Source organism: Pezoporus wallicus, unplaced genomic scaffold (genome assembly GCF_028554395.1).
Source record: "Pezoporus wallicus isolate ANWC-B61680 ecotype Strahan unplaced genomic scaffold, APGP_CSIRO_Pwel_v1 scaffold_2146, whole genome shotgun sequence".
Taxonomy (NCBI): domain Eukaryota; kingdom Metazoa; phylum Chordata; class Aves; order Psittaciformes; family Psittacidae; genus Pezoporus; species Pezoporus wallicus.
This window is the reverse complement of record NW_026639769.1, coordinates 134,527-154,926: the sequence shown is the minus strand read 5'-3', so window position 1 is coordinate 154,926 and position 20,400 is coordinate 134,527. Positions and strand designations below refer to the sequence as shown.

Genomic DNA, 20,400 nt, shown 5'->3' with positions numbered 1-20,400 from the left:
AAGCGTCAGATGAAAGCTTTCTTTAGCTCAGAAAACCTAAGGCCCAGTTAGAATTGAGTCTGATCAGGAATGTTTAGATTGGCTATAAGAAGGAAGTTATTTACTATGAGTGTGGTGAGACACTGGAATGGGTTGCCCAAGGAAGTTGTCAATGCTCCATCCCTGGCGGTGTTCAAGGCCGGGCTGAACAGAGCCTTGGGTGACATGGTCTAGTGTGAGGAGTCCCTGCCCATGGCAGGAAAGTTGGAACTAGATGATCTTGAGGTCCTTTCCTACCCTAACTATTCAGTGATTCTACGGCATTATTAAAAGCAGGAGAGGCCCATATTTGGGACCAACATCCGTAGACTACTCAAGATGCAATATGATCCCCTTTTTACACCACACTACTCTCTTCATTTCTCTGACTGGCATCACAAGACCAATAACAGTTTTATATCACATTTGCACTCTGCTATGAGACACTTCTTCACAGTACTATGCAGCCTATGTTGCCTATGATGGAAAAAGCTCAAGAAATTTTGTGTTCAGTTTTAATTCAGAAGAACCCCCCTAAAACTGGCTAAGAAACATGCTCAAAGCTGCCTTTGCTAAAATGCTGACCTAGCGATTCCTGCCTGTGCTTCAGTGAGTGCTGCTTGTTGCAGGAGAGGAATTTTGAGGCAGAGCTCCCTGTGCCAGGGAGAGGACATGTGAGTCGGCTGGCTGCTCCTTGGAATGATTGTGCAAATAACTTCTTCCTAGTTCCCTAAAAGCTCTGACGTACAGTCTAACAATAATGCACTGAATTGACTACTTCAGCCTGTGCCCCAGAATGCTGGCTTCTTCCCTAGCCTATGTCAGTGCCCACTTTTTAGATATCCTCAGTGAACCTGAAATTAATCTGTGCACTGGTCCACAGACAGAATAGTAGTCAATTCAAAAGTCAGTATTACCCATAAGCCATATTATCATAGAATTACTTTAGTCTTTAAATACTTACTGCTTTACCCGAAGTGTGTGAGGATCAAGGACAGTTAAAGGATAAAATTGGTTTTGCTGATACCTCAGTAGCTTTACGTGCTTTTTTCCCCCTTCATATAACAGTTCTCAGAAGAGCAGCCATACAGCCATCTACTTACTTGTTTCCGGAAATCCTCTTTTGTAGTTTTGCGTACAGGTTGGGAGGGCACATGTACAGGGCTTTGGGGCTGAGACTCCTCTGTAACCCCATATACTGACTGTGAGGAACCAATAAACAAACAGAACAGCAATTACGGTATTTTTCTCTCTTATGCAATGATGAAAAGTGCAGTATGCAAAACAGTGAGGTAACAAATCAGCAATTTCCTACCTGATTATTGACCTGTGTTTATACCCACGCAGGTCAATAATCAGTCAGCCTGGAGCAAAATTTACAAATCAGACTGTTCCTGCAGATACCTGCACTTGGAAGGTCCACAGGCATGTTAAGAAAAGAGTTTATTTTAAATGTTAAAATGCAGCTGATAATTTTTAGGATCTCTGTCAACACTTGTAGGATGAACACTGGGAGTGGTCACTGTGGTCAACTAAGTAGAGGAGGAAAAGACTAGAACCCAATCCCATGCCATGTTCTTTCACTTAGTCCAATTTCTTGTTGTAAAAATACACATTGAAGAAAGTGATTAACCAGGTGCCTGTCAATGGTTCAAGTTCATGTGAACCTCTCTAAACAAAAAACTGCAGATTGACTTGTTGACATTCACTTTCAGGACATAGGCCTGCACTGAAAGTAATATCAGCTCCCCTTTCATTTAGTGCTTTTGCTTTTTATTTCAAATTCACATGTAAAAGACATATCTCTGCTGCAATTGAACTACCAATGGAAGTTCATGAGTTTGGTGTTCTCTCCAAAACAGGTAACAAGTGACAGGACAAGAGGAAATGGCCTCCAGTTGTGCCAGGGGAGTTTTAGATTGGATATTAGGAAAACTCTCTTCCCCAAAAACCCCAAATGGTTGTCAAGGATTGGAATAGGTTGTCCTGGGAAGCGGCTGAGTCGCCATCCCTGGAGGTATTTAAAAAGATGTGTAGACGTGGCACTTAAGGACATGGTTAAGGGGTGGACTTGGCAGTGCTCAGTTAATGGTTGGACTTGGTAATCCTAAGGGTCTTTTCCAACCTAAATGATTCTGTGATTCTATATACACAGAACAGCTAGAACTTGCTGGAAGTCCAAGATACCAGGTTGCTAATGATCCAGCCTTTGAAATGAGTAACGCTGGTAAACAGCTCTGAAAAAATCTGTGCCCAAATAATTTCTTAATATGGGATCTTGGTACTTTTGCCAATTGATTTAATTTTATGTGCATGCAGAGCCAGCAGACATCTGGGACACAGGTCCTTAATGCCCTTCTCAGTTCTACTTATCACCCAGTCTACACTGCTCTGCTGGTAAAATGGGATAGTAAATTCACCAGTTAGAATAAAATGGAACTGATATGTGCAAGGCACTTTTTTTCTGTTCATATTCCAGAAACCCAATCTGACCTTTTTCACCTTCTGTGGATTTTTCATACGACGACACTTTCTAATGTCCATTTCCGTGGTGTTCACACAGCCTGGCTGAAAAGAGATGGTAATTGTGTTACTACTCCATTTACAATATTCGTGCTACATTATCTTTCTAAAATATACAATTAGATCTTGTCCAAAATTCTTTCCTGAAGTTTGTGTCCCATAAATTATCCTTGCTAAACAAAAGACTGCATACACCTAATATTGGCATCTCAATATCCAATCCGTTTACTCATAACTTTGGCACCAAAAGGAAGTATCTCAGCTAAGAGAGGAGCTATTTCTAGGAAGTCTGAGACAAACCTGGTAAGCTGCTTTTCTTTCATATGCACATTAATCTTCAAAACTTCACATTTATCGTATATTTCCAAATCAATAGTTACAGGCATGCACAAGGCTAGAATGTCTAAAATTATTTTGTAGATACTTGGTGCGTTTCAAACTGTAAGAAAAACCCATGTGGTGACTTTGAAGGCAATATCTTTGTGCATAGTGCAGTTTACTAGTATTAAAACTTTTCTGTCAAAACCTGGAAAGACTCATCATTCAAAAAAAGCTTTACCACAGGCCTGTGCACATCCCAGAACGCTCTTTCTTGGCTGTCCAAAATCTTTCTTTCTGTTTTATCCTTTTTTCTGTCAATTCTGAAAAGAAAAACAGAAACAAATGAGTCGATGTACAAGAAACACTTTCTTCTCTGTTACAGTTCCTAGCTGGGGTTTTTAACCTCATGACAAAAAAATACAGAAATCCACTTTTTTTGTACAACATTGTCACACTCCCACTGACAAGGCCATGCACCATGAACAAAATATCACTGGTGTTTACTCCAGTATGTGTCAAAAGAGATTTTCTTTTTAACGTGGAAAATTTATTTTAACATGTGCTTTTTTTACCTGCTGAGGAAAAAAAACCTTTCCTGATACTCTGGTCCCAGACCCTGACTTGATGGGCAGAAAGTTCATGAACAGAAAGTTCAAAAGTGACCCTCTTTACACCAGGTGAAGTTCTTGGCTGGTGCTGCTCCACATCAGGAAGCCCCATTGCACCCTGGTGCCCAAGTAGCACCACTGGCATGACCAGACTGCAAAGTGGCAGCTCTCCCAGGCATTCCCAGCAGCAACATGGGCAGCACTCATGACTACCCCTCTCAGAGCTTCCAACCCTTACACTGGCTCTGCTTGTATGTGCTGGTGTTGGGAGAGCAAAGGGTGACAACCAGCACTCACCCAAGAGACACAAGATCGGGCTGGCACAACAGTAACTCCGTAATTTCAGCCCTGATGCTGCCAGAGAACTGACTCACTCAAAACACACACATCAAAGGACACCAGAGGCTGTTCAAAGCAACTGTTACCCTATCTCTTGGCAGCACTGAGCAATTCATGTCTGGTGCCTCACTCCCATGCCCAGCTCTACATGTGGGCACAGCAAAGTCACCACTGGATTGCAAGATCCACCTGCAGAGGCTGGATGAGGCACAGGGAAGGAGGAACAGCCTCCACCTCAAGAGCAGAACTGAAGAGCTGACACTGTCCCTCTGCTGGGTTCCCACATTGCTGCCACCCAGAAAATCAAACCAGTGAGGGGAAAAAAACCCACACCAGGTGGGACTTCTGACCATCAGGTTCTCTCCCTTATGACTTCCTTTTGAAGGGACAGTGATCCTCAGTTAAGCCTCAATTAGAAATGTACCAAAAGATAAGAAACAGAAGACTGAAGCTGGAGCTCCTGAACACCCCTTCCCACTGAAAGTCCAAGTCCTCCACAGTTTGGTATCACTCTGAATATTCCCCTGCAAGGCTGAGACAAGAAATCAGCTCTGCACCACCCCACACATAGACAGAGCAGCCACCATATAGCAGTCACTGTACTGCACTGATGAGCTAGTGCAGACACTCAGTCCAAAACTACTTTTAGTGAACAAAGGCCAAAATGGAAGGTGGAGTCCTCTGCCAATCTCACACCACACAGCACATAGAAATTGGAGGGACTTTCTGAGGGCTTCATGAGTTGTCTTCACAGGTGCTTTGTGCTCAAACCAGGTTCTCAGCTTATATCCCTAAACTAACTCAGTATTTCACATTTTAAACTAGGAAGATGCAACATATTAGATGGTCTATGGCTATGTTTTTTGAGCAGTGTAGGTATAGCAATGGTAATCCTGTGTGCAAGTGCAGACATGCAAGGCAGAGCAGAACTTGATAAGGAGGAGGGACATTTTCAGGTGTTTTGGGTTGTTTTCCATTTTAGTTAACTCAGGGCTGTGAATTGCACTGTGTATTCCAGCCTTGCCTTCTTGGAAACCTGAACACTGAGCCATCACAGGAACTGCCAATCAAGAAGCTGAAACTAGCCAGCTAAAAAAGTTGACAGTGGCCAGTCCATGCTTATGTTTCAAAGAAAACAGAATGAAGATGAATAAGCAACAGTTATCACAAAGAATCTGATATTTACATTTCTTTCTTAGGTACTAATTGTATGCTGTAAATAGAGTACAGAATCTTGTTTTAACTTAATTTTATTTTTTTTTAACTTGGCAATAAACTTTTAAGTAACTGAAAGTACAATTGCTATTGTAACTTCTAATCTTCTTTTCCAAACAGAACACTGGTGTTGTGGTCAGAAAAAAATCCCTTAATAGCCTTGTGTTTTAAAGGATAATTACCAATGTACTTAAATAGTGCATAATTACAATGTTATTAAGCAAAGAATTAATCAAAATCCAAAGGGATAATCAAAGATAGAGACATGCCTCAGCCACACCCTCAAGAAATGATGTTACTTAACTTTTTAGCATCTAATACTGAAAGTGCAAATTCTTTCTTGTGGTACAGCATCAGTACTGGTGTTCTCATGTGCCATCTTTACCAGCTTTTCCATTTCATAGATGAGAACGAAGACCTTGCGCTCACTGTAGGAGGGGAACTGGTTCGAGACCATCTTAAAAATCTGAATGTGCACAAGTCCATGGGTCCTGATGAGATCCATCCGTGGGTCCTGAAGGAGCTGGCGAATGAAGTTGCGAAGATGCTGGTCATCATATTTGAGAAAGCATGGCAGTCAGGTGAAGTTCCCGATGACTGGAAAAAGGGAAATATAACCCCCATTTTCAAGAAGGGGAAAATGGATGACCCTGGGAATTACAGACCAGTCAGTCTCACCTCTGTGCCTGGCAAAATCTCGGAGCAGATTCTCCTGGAAGGCATGCTAAGGCACATGAAAAACAACAAGGTGCTTGGTGACAGCCAGCATGGCTTCACTAAGGGGAAATCCTGCCTGACCAATTTGGTGGCCTTTTATGATGGGGCTACAGAACTGATAGGCAGGGGTAGAGCAGTTGATGTCATCTACCTGGACTTGTGCAAAGCGTTCGACACTGTCCCACACGACATCCTTGTCTCTAAATTGGAGAGACATCAATTTGATGGATGGACCACTCGGTGGATAAAGAACTGGCTGGATGGCTGCACACAAAGAGTTGTGGTCAATGGCTCAATGTCCAGCTGGAGACCAGTAACAAGTGGTGTCCCTTAGGGATCAGTGTTGGGACCGATCTTGTTTAACATCTTTGTCGCTGACATGGACAGTGGGATTGAGTGCGCCCTCAGCAAGTTTGCCGATGACACCAAGCTGTGTGGTTCGGTTGATACCCTGGAGGGAAGGAATGCCATCCAGAGGGACCTCAACACGCTTGTGAGGTGGGCAGATGCCAACCTCATGAAGTTTAACCATGCCAAGTGCAAGGTCCTACACCTGGGTTGGAGCAATCCCAGGCACAGCTACAGGTTGGGCAGAGAAGAGATTCAGAGCAGCCCTGCGGAGAAGGACTTGGGGGTGCTGGTCGATGAGAAACTTAACATGGGGCGGCTTCAGTGTGCGCTTGCAGCTCAGAAAGCCAGCCGTATCCTGGGCTGCATCAAAAGGAGCGTGACCAGCAGGTCAAAGGAGGTGATCCTGCCCCTCTACTCTGCTCTTGTGAGATCTCACTTGGAGTATTGTGTGCAGTTCTGGTGTCCTCAACATAAAAAGGACATGGAACTGTTGGAACAAGTCCAGAGAAGGGCCACGAGGATGATCAGGGGACTGGAGCAGCTCCCGCATGAAGACAGGCTGAGGAAGTTGGGGCTGTTCAGCCTGGAGAAGAGAAGGCTGCGTGGAGACCTCATAGCAGCCTTCCGGTATCTGAAGGGGGCCCATAGGGATGCTGGAGAGGGACTCTTCATTAGAGACTGTAGTGACAGGACAAGGGGTAACGGGTTAAAACTTAAACAGGGGAAGTTTAGATTGGATATAAGAAGGAAGTTATTTACTATGAGCGTGGTGAGGCACTGGTATGGGTTGCCCAGACAGGTTGTGAATGCTCCATCCCTGGCAGTGTTCAAGACCAGGTTGAACAAGGCCTTGGGTGATATGATTTAGTGTAAGGTGTCCCTGCCCACAGCAGTGGGATTGGAACCAGATGATCTTCAGGTCCTTTCCAACCCTAACTATTCTATGATTCTATGACAACTACATGTACAAAATGGACATGTACAGTTATAGGCACTAGCTTGTAGACACTAGACTACAAAGTCTGGACCATACCCATTTTGCAGCAATAATGAAAACATGCTCAAAACATTAAGAGGCTTCAAACTATTTTCACAAGGGAAAATGGGGGGGGGGAAGGCAGATTTAAATTATGAGCAGAGGATAGGAAAAATCCCAGTACTGAATCTGAGAAAGTTTCAAGTAAGTGGTACCCAATTCTCCACTCTAATTAAGAATACAAGTCAGACTGCAGAGAGGGGAGATAGAATAAAATCAACTGGAGATTGGTATAAATGAGAAAACCAAATCCAGTCTGCTGTAAATACCACCTTTACAATCACTTTAAAGTGGCAATAGTTTTAGACTTACACACTTTACTAGCATACAGTAACACAGACAGAGGACAAAGTGCCGTTCTTTCCATTTGTAAAGAATGCAATACAAAAATACTTCACAAAAGTAGAAGCTGAATGGGCAAGTGAATAGCCCAAGCTCCCATGGTGAGCACAGGCTCAGGAGATCCTCACCAACATTTCCACGTACAGATGATTAAACCCATCTTTCAGATTCTGGCACAAAATTTCAGAATCTGCTCTCTATCGTTTCTAGGCTGCCAGCAATTAAAACTCACCAACACCTTCAGAGCTTTATCACAGTAAAGTTTTTGACAAAGAAATTCCATCTTTACGGAATCCCCTTCCCTTCGCAGCTGTAAATACTAGTGCAGTTCAGTACTTTAGGATTACTCACTTCACTTGGGCCTCAGCTTGCATGAAGATGAACTCCCACTTTCTTGCAAATGCTCTCTGAAGTCTTGCTAAGTTTTCCTGACAAAAGACAAAAATAGTAAGAACAACTAATCCTTGCAATTACAAGTGCTTAAGATTACATTTAGCAGAGTGGGTGGTTATTTTATTCCTTTTTTCTTTTTTTTTTAAGCTGGAAAACTCAAGACACAGAAGTCAGTGTTAATTTTGGGTGAACTATCTTGCAGGCAAAGCAAGGCTGTAATGCATCCTTTTGGGCTGCAGTCCTATAGCTGCAGCCAAAAGAGCCCTGTCAAGGGTAAGTAATGTAGTGTGATGAAGACAGCTTGAGCTCTACTATGAAAATAATGATGGACTTGTTCCCAAAAGATAACACCGAGAAGCTTTGTGAAGCTGACGACTTTCATTTCTGATAGCAGATGGCTGCCACCTGCACATTTCCCTCTCATCCCCACTTTCCCTTCCCCCCCCAGCTGCTCTCTTCTCTTCAGGCTTTTGCTGAGGTGCAAAGCCTGAGCATCCCTTGATTTGCTCAGCCCTGGTCACCGCTGAGAGCATTACGCAGCTGCACAGCACTGAAAGCTGGGGACTGCCAGGATGATTCACAAAAGGAAACAGCTTGTTTGTCTGAACAATGAATATAGCTGACTGCAAAGACTGGGTCCAAATGCAGCCTTGCTCTACATCTGAACTAAGAGATCTGGTCCAGACCCATTACAGAGAGTGTCATGATCTGTACATTTGGATGTGGATGTGACTTCATCACAGCTCAAGGTCAAACTCAGGACATGGCCAGAATTTCAGGCTCAAATGGCACCCTAAAGTCACATATTCATACCCACCCTGAGAAGGAGGTCTATGGGACCATTAACCTGACCCCCTTCTCCATTACAGCTGGTTCAACTGTTGCAAATTTTCATTTTGAAAATGAACACTATTAGTTCTACTGCTGGTTTTTTATACCTATTCCCTTCATTTCAAGGAAGTACTTAAGTGCATGCACTTCAATGCTAGAAGAGATTTTCCTATTATTTACTTTAAACTCTTGTATAACACAAGGCATAAAGCTTGGCCTTGTTACCATCAAGTCCATGTAAAAATTCAAGTCTGTATACACAGAAGAAAACAGTTAAGCAAATGATTTACAGCTGTGCTGAACTGTGGTGATTTCCTTAACTGTGACTACAAGGAAGAACTACTTGTAATTATCTGCAAAAACAATTTTTGTGGGTTTCTTTTTTTTAAGATTTTGCTTTAAATTATGTTCACATGTGCCTTCTGGTGTAAATATGCTGAAACCAATGAAACATCATCAATTGAAGCAATACTTGAATTATGCTTATGTTTGGTCAATTATCAACAAAACTGAATGAAATTATGTAAGCTTAATCATATCATTGACGCCTCTGCCCTAATGGTATAAATTGGGGGTGGGGAGTTATCTCAGAATGCTACAAGCAGAACCTAAACATGAGATGTCCCCTGAAATGCTTTGTAGAGATTCTTTCTGGAAACTCCAGGTCAGTGCTGATGCCTTCAGAGAATCACTCACACTACATTTCCAAACATGTGTTCTACATGGACAGAGCTTCTTCCCACTCCTGTAAGCCTGTTTCTCTCACTTGTGCTTACAACTCTGTTGCTGGATCGACTTCAAGCTCCCATAATGACTAAGTAGAGTTAGAGCCATTCTTATCTGATTGTCTCTAATTAAGAGAACAAAGTTTGAATGCAGAAGTAATCTCTAATTGTGCAATGCAATATTCACAAGAAAAATGAGACACTGCCAAGGTCTAATTATTTATCATTACTGAAGCATTGCTACACTCTGTAGACAAACGTGCAAAAGTACTTAGCCAAAGCCTCACTGCATGTGTGTGGGAGTGGGCACACTGCTGAACAGCCTTTTGTTGCTTTATGATAGACCTCTAGAGTGCTTACAGTTAATTGGTTGGCTGTGAGAAATTTTAATGGTTTTAATAATGAAATCAGCAATATGCAGAAGAGAAAACTCAGCAAAAGGATGTGTAAGTGCATGCAGATTATTATATTCCTTCCTTTATGCCTGTACTTCAAGATTAGAACTCTTGGGAACGCTGGATGCATTTTCAGGGTGGACTAGATAAGTGACAATTTTTGCATGCTCTTCACTGGAAGACCAAATGTCATGTAGACATATCTATGTGCAGAAAAGTCCCAAAACACAGAAGGTAAGGAAGAAGGGAAAAGTCCATTCTTGGGAAAAAAAAACCTAAAATATATGCAATATAAATGTTTTCATTGAAATAAACAGACATAGAAATCCAGTAGAACCAATTTTGTAAACAAACCCTCCAGTGAAAAATTTCACACTTGAAATTCAGGTGTTACATTATTAAGCTAGTAAACAACAACAAAGTCAATACGATAGAAAGAAAAGTTCAGCTGGTTAGAGTGTTACATTGCTCGTATTCAAAGAAACTCATACCAGCCCTGTCCTTCCTGCCTCTTGTCTTCCCACTCCTCTCTACTCAAACCCTGCACAATCTGAAGCCAAGGTTGGTGATACTTTTATGGATAATCATTTCATAACAGAAAACTTGACCTGAGTAAGCTTGAGTAATAGTTTTTCCTATAAGGCATATTGAAAACAGTCCAAGTCTGATATCTGAAAACTTTCATAACTAGAATCATATGGTCATCAGCAATTTAACTGACTAACAATGCACCTGAAAATCTGTAATTTCTGTGCGTTAATATGTACCATATATTAATTGGGAATGGTTAACCGGAAATCAAGGTAAACTTCTGTGTAATTTGCCCCAGTCTTGAAGGTCTGGCCATAGAGAAGATGGCCAGAGATACTTTGAGACACTGCAAAGCCAGGGATATTCCCTAATAATGTTCCTGATGTTGTGTCCAGATCAAACTTCACACAATTCTGACAAGAGACACAGTAGCTGCTGATCCCAAAGTACAAAACAGCAGCATTCAATTAGCAAGCAAAGCTTTCCCTGCACCCCCCAGCTTTAAGCTCTAGCAGCAGTGTACCTACGGCTTCATAATCTGCCAGCTCCAGCCTAGCTTTGTTCTGCATGGTCCGTTTGCAAAGATAGATTGCTAAAGAGAGAAACAGAAAATAATTACAGACAGATTACTAGCATTAGATCTTAAAAAAAAAAAAAAAAGGAAAAAAAGTGCACTATTCGTTCTTATCAGAAAGCAACATGAGTCAAGGAATGAGAGGATTGAATACCCAGCTGACATTACCCACTAGTAATCTCAGAAGCCTTAAACATCTGGGGCATCTAATTTAAAAGTGCTGAGGGTAGATGCCAGAACCTAGCAAGATATTTGAAAAAGGCACAATTGCTTCTGGGGCTGGTAAAAGATTTACCTTTAGCAACCTGTTCCCCTCAGTACCTTGGGAATATCCCTGCCAAAGTGAAGCTGCTCTGCAATTTTCGCCTTTTGTTAATAAAAAACCCCAACAAAACCAAACAACCAAGCCAACCACACACCCCCAAAAAACAGAGCAAAAACCAAACCAAAAAAAACCCCACAAACAAAACCACCAAAAGAATTCAGAATATTGAAATGAAAATAGAAACATGGGCCACATTTTAAAGGTATGAGCATTTTTTCATATGCTTAATCGTACACATTCATATGCTTCATTCTACACATTTCAAATGGTTAAGAAAAGCCTTCTCACATTTCATCATAGGCAGACACTGCAGAAACTGATGTGGTTTGGGATTTTGAGGGTCAAGATGAGCTCAGTGCACAACACCAAACCAGTCCCAGGCTGCCTTCTGGTAAAGCCTCAGCTGGACCTGCTCCTCATCCCATTTCCATTGCAGGCTGAAACACATGGTCCCCAGCACAGCCTGGGTATACAGTCAGGTCTGAACTACATAATAGAGGTCCAGTGCTCTCATTTGGGATGAATCTAGATGTGAATTTTATAGCTTCCTTCTGTTCTGCCCTCTTCTCAAGCTCCAGGGCCAGGTACTTATTATCCAACAGCATACCAAACTGGAGCTGAGTGGAAGGCAAAGCATCACCTACAGAAAACTACAATAAATCTCTTCCAGAAAATTTTGTCTTTTCTTTGAAAATCTTGGTGGGTTGGTTTGCTGGTAAATACAATTTTCTGACATCCTGATAAATGTTTTTCATTGGAGAACTAATCTTCTATGGAAAATATATGAAAAAAAAACCCCAAACAAAAAACCCAGACCAACCAGTTCTACTCGTGTAATTCTATTCCTATAATTCTAACATTAATATAATAAGCCAATATTATGCATAGTAACTAGAGGTGGTCAGTTCCTGTATATTTATACATCTCAAGGGCAGGTTCCTCTGTAAGCCATTGCAACACCAAATAAAGTTAGTCAGTCATCTCACAGTATTTCTTCATGCTAAGCAGTGACCTGCCATTAACAACTTAGTTCTTGTCCTCTGAGTGGATCTACGCAAATAAAAAAAATATGAAGTGCTGCTGGGATTTCAGTTTTATTTGGGTCTACTGCTAGTTTGGGATTAATTCCTGGGAGGACTCCATCTGTACAGACCTCTGATATGCGAAGACTGATTATAAACATATGTTAGAGATTTCTGGGACAGATGAAAATCTGTCACTGCAGGGCTCAGGGCTAATGCAGCTGCAGCTTGTCCAGCTCACACAGGACTTTATTTTAAGGTGCACAGGTCCACTCAATGCCCTTGCAGCACAACAATCTGACTGCAAAACCAGTTACTTACAGATACTGTAGAAAAAAAAGAAACCCAGAACTTCCCTCTTCAGATTGTTATTCTGATGTTTACAGATAGATATTTGGCACAGTTCAGACAGTTATATATGGTGTCTGTAAAATCTGGAAATTATTTTGCATATAATGAACAGCATCATGTTTTCTCCTAAGCAGTTCCCCTCACTGGGATAAACACATAAACCTCTGTGCTAGCTTTCCTGCAGATGAGGGACTGCAAATGAACTATTACATGACAGATACCATTGCAGGATACTTCTCCACCCCAGCAAATGATTCCCAGAATCTATAATGATGAGTAATTATTGCCCAGGAAAGAAAAGAATCTGATTATTCAGGGAGAAGTTCTAAACTGATCTTAGATTATGAGATACTTTAAAAGAAGGACTTCCAGGGGCTTCTCTTTTAGGAGCACACATGTGGATTCACTTCCTCTCCCAATGCCACACCAGGATGCAACAATGGATTTCATCTGTGAAAGAAGGGCAGTTCTGGAAGAGACAGCAATGTTGCATGCAGACAGCTAAAGATAACAACACTGACATATTTTCTTTATGTATTATAACTGTCTGCAGGCACTCACATGTTTAACACATCATGTTGCAGTTTATTAGCTCATAAACCATGTTCAATCTTCTCTTTTTTACCAGCTCTGGGAAAAATTAGTCTGGAGTCATATATCAGAAAACTTTAACTATGAGTTGCCATGATTATACTGGTTTATTGATCAGCCAGATGAGTGCCCAGATGAGGTAACTTTTTATTGATCAATGTATCAGATTCAGCTACAGATCAGAGTATGTTCTCCCACAAAAGCAATATTGGTATTATTTAAGATTCCCAAGGAGTAGTATTCTGCTTGCCATAAATTCTGCCAAAATGAACAGACCTATGGATGAACGAAGGTAATGGTAGTTAAAACCCTGGCCTCACAGGACTCAACAGCTATAGTTCCATGGGCTTGAGACACTTTAGGACTTCACATACTTGGGATGGGCACGTATCTGCCTCTGATGCTGCAGTCTGACAAGTAACTCTGCTGATGAAGGGTTTAGATGGCCAACAGTAATTAAGGACAAGTTTTTCCATCACAAGCTTTCTGTACTAACTTTCTACAATGAAATAATTCTACTCTCACCGTAATCTGTATTTTCAGGTTCCCAGCAGTTTGAAGGCCAAAAATATGGTGCCTAAGAAAGAACATATGCATTTTTATAATGAAAGAGATGAAAAACAACTCAGATGCAGAAAAACATTGCAAGTACATAAAGAAGAATTATACAGGTGCAGAAAGAAGAATCACAATGTCTATGGCTCAGTCTCAGCCCTCGGAGGAAACACTGCTACAGACCTCCGCAAAAGTGAGGATGCTTTTCCAGGATGATACCACCTTTAGCACCTCATTGCAGGTAATAGAAATGCTTAATTCAAGCATATAAAGTATGGTTGGCAGCCTAACCAAAAAATTAGTTTTTAAATACAACAGATACCAGAGGTCAAAAATCAGCTGATTAGAATCATTCTGAAAAGAGAAGTCCTGCTAAGCTTACTGATTTTGGTTTTTATCCAGGCCTCCATATTGCAGTTGCTACAATTAATTACAAGATATTACTACCTGTAGCTGTATTTCAGTTTTAACATGAATGAAAAAGAATGTCTGTGTCCAAATTACAGAACACTGTTTTACGTTACTGATGTAATGCCACAAACGGACATAGGATATTACACACAGATTGTTCCTTGTACAAAAGTACAACGAGAACACTGAGGGATCAAACAATCTGGGTTCAACATTCCTTGCTAATACACATCTTATGTACTTCACAAGATTATGAGCTACTGTTAAAGGAGGGACTGAAGTTCAGGTAGAAAGTGGCAAGGAGAGAGTAATGGAAAAGAAAGATGTTTCTATCAGGTTATTTTTCCAGAAAATGGCTGAGGAGAACTGTTGCAGGAAATGACAGCAGGCAAAGAGTAAGCAAAAGTTGTAGGAAAAGATAAGGGAAACAAAAGTCAGTAAGCAATAACCACAACTTGATGATGTGGTTTACACAAGCTTAAAATAAGGGAAAGTAAATTACATTGAAATCTAGGTACTGAGAGATGCACAGGACAATGACTTATGGTGTCATTCTTCAAACAGAGAAAAATACAACTAAAAGGGCAATCAGTATTACCCTTGCTTCTGTCAAGTCTTACATGACAGGGGAGCAGGACTTTCAGAAAAGCAAGGAAATTGTAATGAAAAATCTTAGTTTGAATGAAGCCAGGAAACCAGAAGGTGGGGTGAGATAAGAGCAGTTCTGTGATCTCCTGGGCTGCTTTGTTCACTGTACCATTGGTCTTATATGATAACACAATATCACATTAACAGTAGGACAGTGAGTATGAGCAGCAGCAACATCAGGTGCAAGAACAGGCTTTTCAAATAAAAACTAAAAAAAGAGGGGGAAAAAAAAGTGAAGGAGGAACAGAAGGGTGAACAGAAGAGAGGTCATAGGAAAGATAAGGGAGCTGGCTGGGATCACACAGCAGATCAACACAAAGTCAGCCAGCAGGATTAGGCAGCAAGACTCTAGGTTTGAACTTACTGCTTCATTTAAAGTTACAAAATCTGTCCAAAAGCTGTTGCACCACAAACACTCAGTTATCTCAGAAGTTGACAGGAGCAGATTTTGGACAGGGCATGGAACTCAAAGGCAGGAGGCTTTAAAAATTTAACACATCTGGAGGCACAAGGATACTGAGGGATAGAGATGTCCCAGCTTAGGTGACTGCCAAGGTTACATATCCTTTGCAAAAGAGCCAAAGCCTGAAGCTTGCCCTATCCCATAGCAAGCTGTAACCAGGAATCTTCTGCTGTGTAAGAGCTTGAGTACCCAACTCCAAAGCTTGCCCTTGGCCATTTTGCACAGGACAGTGGCTCCTCAATTCTTGCCAAAGTTAGAACCTGAAAGCCATTCTCCTTCTGGTTTAGCTCAAATATGAGCACAACAGCCTTGACATATCAAAAATAATCACAGGATATCTGTTTATTTATGTGAAAACTGTGCATCAGAAAAGCAGTAATTTGGGATTTTAAAGCAGATCCTTTTGAAGGGGCTTTATGACTTCTTAAGGTCTCTAACAAGATAGCCTCAAGCCCTGGCTTCAGAGACCTAATGGGTGTTTAGGGATAAAGAGCAGGTGATTTCAGCAGTATTATTGCAGGGACAGTAGAAGGGGCCACAAGGGACACAGAGAGCTCACCAACCTGAAAACGATAGAACGTCCCATCATCTTTCAGGGTAAGAACATGGTCTGAGATTGGAAAGATATAACCCTGTGCAGCAATAAGACTTCCCAAGTGTATTGCTTCCCCTGTGAAAGAGAAAAACAACAGGGATGTGTCAGGAAGACATGCACTGCACACTCCTCTGCTTTCAGCAGTGGCTCTGGTGATGACTTGTGCAGAGACCTGATGCACACATGCCTCTCTGTACCCACACCGCATCTTTATGCCTTCCAACAAAACCATGCAAAGCAGAAGGAGCAGGAATCAGCCTTGCAATACTGATGAAACACTGTTCAAATGTTTAACTTGCTGGCTTTGTGTTTACAAAATGTCACACATCAGCTCTAGTCTGAAGTTCAATTCAAAGCCCGTTATCCACCACAGGTGACAGCTGACAGGAAGACATGAACCCCACTTGTCTTTACCAAATCCAGCAAACAGCTGCAACACCAGGTCATTAGCAGCGCATTTATTTGTAGACAAGTCCGGAGAGTGTAGCATTGCCATTCATTACAGGAAATGTGCAGAGGCAAAAGGGAGTACATATCCTAACTGCCAGGGCAACCCTCACCAGCACAGAGGCACATCTGCACAGATTTTCAACCAAAGTCAGCTCTCAAAAGCCGCATCAACTTTCTCAGAGTTGCAAAATACACATCAGCTGCTCATGCACCCCCAGGCAGATAAAGCAGCTATTGTCCGCAGCTGAAATTCAGGTCTGGGACTTGACTAGACTCGCAAGAAGGGATGTGTGAATATGGATGCCTTGGGTGAGGCAACATTACCTATATCTCTGCTTTTACATGGTGACAGTAGGCAGAAGTAAACAAACTGGGAGGTGAAAAGAAAAAGAAACTTCTGGAACTGCAGACCTTTTCTTCCTCTATTCCCAACAGCTCTTATGTGTGCCATAACGATTTTTGTTTCTCTGAAGAGTGAGCTATTTGGACTTTGCCCAAGCCCTGATCATTGTTTGTGGCTGATTATCCATTTATCTATCTGCTGTGATAAATTAGCAGCCATCACCTGATTCTGTGATGGTATCTGTGTTGTCCTTGGCCAGCATGTCCTGTCAGTCATGGTTACCTTTCTCCACATGATGAAAATCTGTGACCTCATTTGCCTGCTTAACTACACACATCCACCAATTTCTTTTCTAAGACTGGGAACAGCTTTGAAAACAATAAGTCTTTCCTAGGTAGCAATAATTTCACAGGCAGGCTAAGGCTTCTACAAGGTGCTTTTGTCGTGTTGCAGTGTAAGACATTAGACTTCACATGTTGATTTTTATCTCTTTCACTCCTCCTTCACCTCAATTCTTAAATCAACCTTGATCTACTGGTATTTTAGACTGCAGCAAAATAACATCTACTGTCTAATGGCACACACAGTACAGATGGAGTATCTGTTCCTTCCCAGCTATGGTCACCTTACCTGGATCCTCAATGCTGAGGTTCTTCATAAGCCACTGCACAATATCAGCACCTGAAAAAAAAATTAGTGAAGAAAGCATTAAGCACTGAGACCACGGGGTTGAAGACCTCAATAAAGGAATAACATTGAGATAGATAGAGTAAAGCTGACATAAAAAGGAAAGTAGATTAAAACTAATCTCCACTGAGGTTTCAGAATGTTTTTCCTTCTTGTGTCACACTGTAATTATACAGTTACTGAGAGGGGCACTAAGTCCTAAGTAGTGTGATACGAGACTTGGTATACTTGAAGTCAGACAGTACTCTAATGGTTCCATGTAACTTGCTCTCTCACAGTTGCTCTCTCCCACCTCAGCACACAGGGAGGTGTATATATGCAAACACTAGCTAGCAAGGAGGCAAAGGAGCATTTACTGGCCCCTTGCAACTGTCATGTGAGAGGCAATAATATAAAGTACAGAAGTGAGTTATCAGTCAAAAAAGAAAGGAAAGCCTCACTTATATTGAAGACAAGCATTCAGTGTGCCTGTAACAAAGCCACTGCTGAGCTGTCACCTGTCAGTGATCACATTAGACAGATGGTGGCCAGGAGCAGAAAAGTAAGCCTCTAAAGCCCATCAGGTTTATTAGGTCTTCAGGGCCCATCAAGTAGTACAAAGGTTGTTGCTATCTTATAAGCAGCATGAAGATCTCTAGGTTTGATCCTCTGCATGTACACAAGCTCTCTATTGCTTGCATGGAAATCATAGAAGTGGAAAACTTGTCACTCTTCAATAAAAGCTAAAGCCTTTTATTAACAAAATACAACATGACAGGACAGCAAAATTTAGTTAAATCCCATACTCAGAAAGGTGAGCTTAAAATGAAACATAAATGTGTGTACAAGTCTGCTAACTTGACCTGTCCAAAGTCAAAGGCAATCAGCAAAGGCACTTGGAGTTAATTTAGCAAGTCCATGCCAAGTTAATAGCAACGTGCAGTACAACCTAACAATGCCACGTCTGGCTGCAGGCATGACACCAATGCCTTCTCAGCATACAGTCAATTTGTTGGGAAATATTTGCATTCATATACAGTAGGTTAATAGCCTTGGTAATACTTAGTGCTGTGCTTTGTGATACATCACTTGAAGATAGCATACAAAAAGGAACCAATCAACCATATGGTTTGGGCTTACTGAACAAACCCCAGAGGATCTTATCTGCATAGAGCACTTCTGGGCTCAGACATGAAGGGTCCTTCAAGAAACAGCATTACCCACATGATGCCTGTTCCAGAAAAGTCTGAAGGACATTTTACTTTCCACAGACCCATAGCATCCCCACACCCTCAGCAAACCTGAAATACTGCAAAAGCCAGGAATCACAATTATGATGTGCCACAGAGACAGATGAGAGCACTGCTAGTGTCACAGGTTCCTGCAATATCTGCAGGTCTGACTGACTCTCCCATACAGGTGAAATTCCCGGTAGAAATGTGTGTTCTACTCCACACAGGTGATAGCAGCTTCTGCTCCCCCTGGCAATGCAAGCTGACCTCCACCTCCACAAGAAGCACTAGCAAATACTCTTCAGTCAGGCTTCAGCAACAAGTGGAAATATGAACCTGGCCTCCCTCATCCCCCAACCAAGGCAAGTGAAAGAACTTACTTGTTGCCTGCAGGTAATCAGCAGAGCTCCTGAAGATCAGGGAAGCATCTGCTTTGACTTAAATACTGAGCAGACAGATGTGACCAAAAGGCAACAGCTGGGCATTGTCTCAATCTGCCTTGAAAGAATCAATGAACCAGACACTGAAGGACCAGTCTCACAAGCTGGTATTTTTAGCTTTATTGTCATTCTCCAAAACACTCAAATCCACCTAGGAGCAATTCAAGTTGCCATAATCCAAGTTAGACAGTTATTCCAAAACTTTATTCTTTTATTATTGCTTTTTTAATAGATGGAAGTCTTCTTGTAACTTCCAGTATATGTTTATTAAAATGCAATTTATATGAATCTGATATCATCCTTGAATTACCATTTAAGGGAAATAATTCTTCTTCTTCCTGATAGCTTCTCCTGAATTTCTACAGAGGGCTGACACATTGCCCCCCCACCTCCATTTCACTAAACCAACCAAACTTTTAATGTCCTCTTATGATGGACTCTCCCTGTACTTGACCGTTTGGCAACTTTTCAAATTTAAGTTCCATTTCTTTGCACTGGGATCACCAGAACTGCAGGCAGTACCTTGCAGAACATCTAACCAATGCCTCTGGCAATAGTCCCAGCACTTTGCTCCCTCACCTGAAACCAGATACCAGGTGCACCCTAAATCACATATTTTTTTTTTGTGTGAACAGTAAATTTATTCAGAAAAAGATGTCCGAGCGGTCCAAAACTGCCTGTTATTTGAGAACACATCTAGTAAGCAGTGCTAAATGAAAAGCATATGGGGATATTCAGAGCCAGTAACTGTTGTTTGACATGTTTATTAATAAAATATTCTATGTTATAAACATGAATGTTTCCTTTTCCTTTTCACTAAACAAAAATATCCCAAAGGTAGAACAAAACATTTATGGTTAGAGAACTACTTCAAGAAGACCCAAACTGAAGTTGTTGGAAACAAAACCAAACCTCACAAAACGGTTCAAGCTAAATCAGAATCTTTACTGGGTTTTCTGTTCATCCTCCAAACTGCAAGTTTACTTTTTCTTCTGACTGTGGTCACAGATTACAGGCTTGCAATGATCTAGATCATCTTAAGAACCTGAACGTGCACAAGTCCGTGAGACCTGATGAAATCCTTCTGCAGGTCCTGAAGGAGCTGGCAAATGAAGTTGCGAAGACGCTGATCATCATATTTGAGAAAGCATGGCAGTCAGGTGAAGTTCCCGATGACTGGAAAAAGGGAAATATAACCCCCATTTTCAAGAAGGGGAAAATGGATGACCCTGAGAATTACAGACCAGTCAGTCTCACCTCTGTGCCTGGCAAAATCTTGGAGCAGATTCTCCTGGAAGGCATGCTAAGGCACATGGAAAACAACAAGGTGCTTGGTGACAGCCAGCATGGCTTCACTAAGGGGAAATCCTGCCTGGCCAATTTGGTGGC

At 41.6% G+C, this 20,400-nt stretch overlaps 1 protein-coding gene across 4 annotated transcripts in view; it reads right to left on the bottom strand.

The window, feature by feature from the left end:
• Nucleotides 1-20,400, bottom strand: part of RGS6 (regulator of G protein signaling 6) — a 142,744-nt gene that overhangs the window by 53,147 nt on the left and 69,197 nt on the right. For all 4 annotated transcript variants that reach the window (XM_057416070.1, XM_057416072.1, XM_057416071.1 and 1 more), the window contains 8 exons: nucleotides 17,304-17,354; nucleotides 15,849-15,955; nucleotides 13,734-13,785; nucleotides 10,873-10,937; nucleotides 7,822-7,898; nucleotides 3,101-3,182; nucleotides 2,512-2,586; nucleotides 1,122-1,220 (listed from right to left, as the gene is read on the bottom strand). In XM_057416070.1, coding sequence (XP_057272053.1) covers nucleotides 1,122-1,220; nucleotides 2,512-2,586; nucleotides 3,101-3,182; nucleotides 7,822-7,898; nucleotides 10,873-10,937; nucleotides 13,734-13,785; nucleotides 15,849-15,955; nucleotides 17,304-17,354 — 608 coding nt within the window. The remainder of the gene's footprint in view (nucleotides 1-1,121; nucleotides 1,221-2,511; nucleotides 2,587-3,100; nucleotides 3,183-7,821; nucleotides 7,899-10,872; nucleotides 10,938-13,733; nucleotides 13,786-15,848; nucleotides 15,956-17,303; nucleotides 17,355-20,400) is intronic.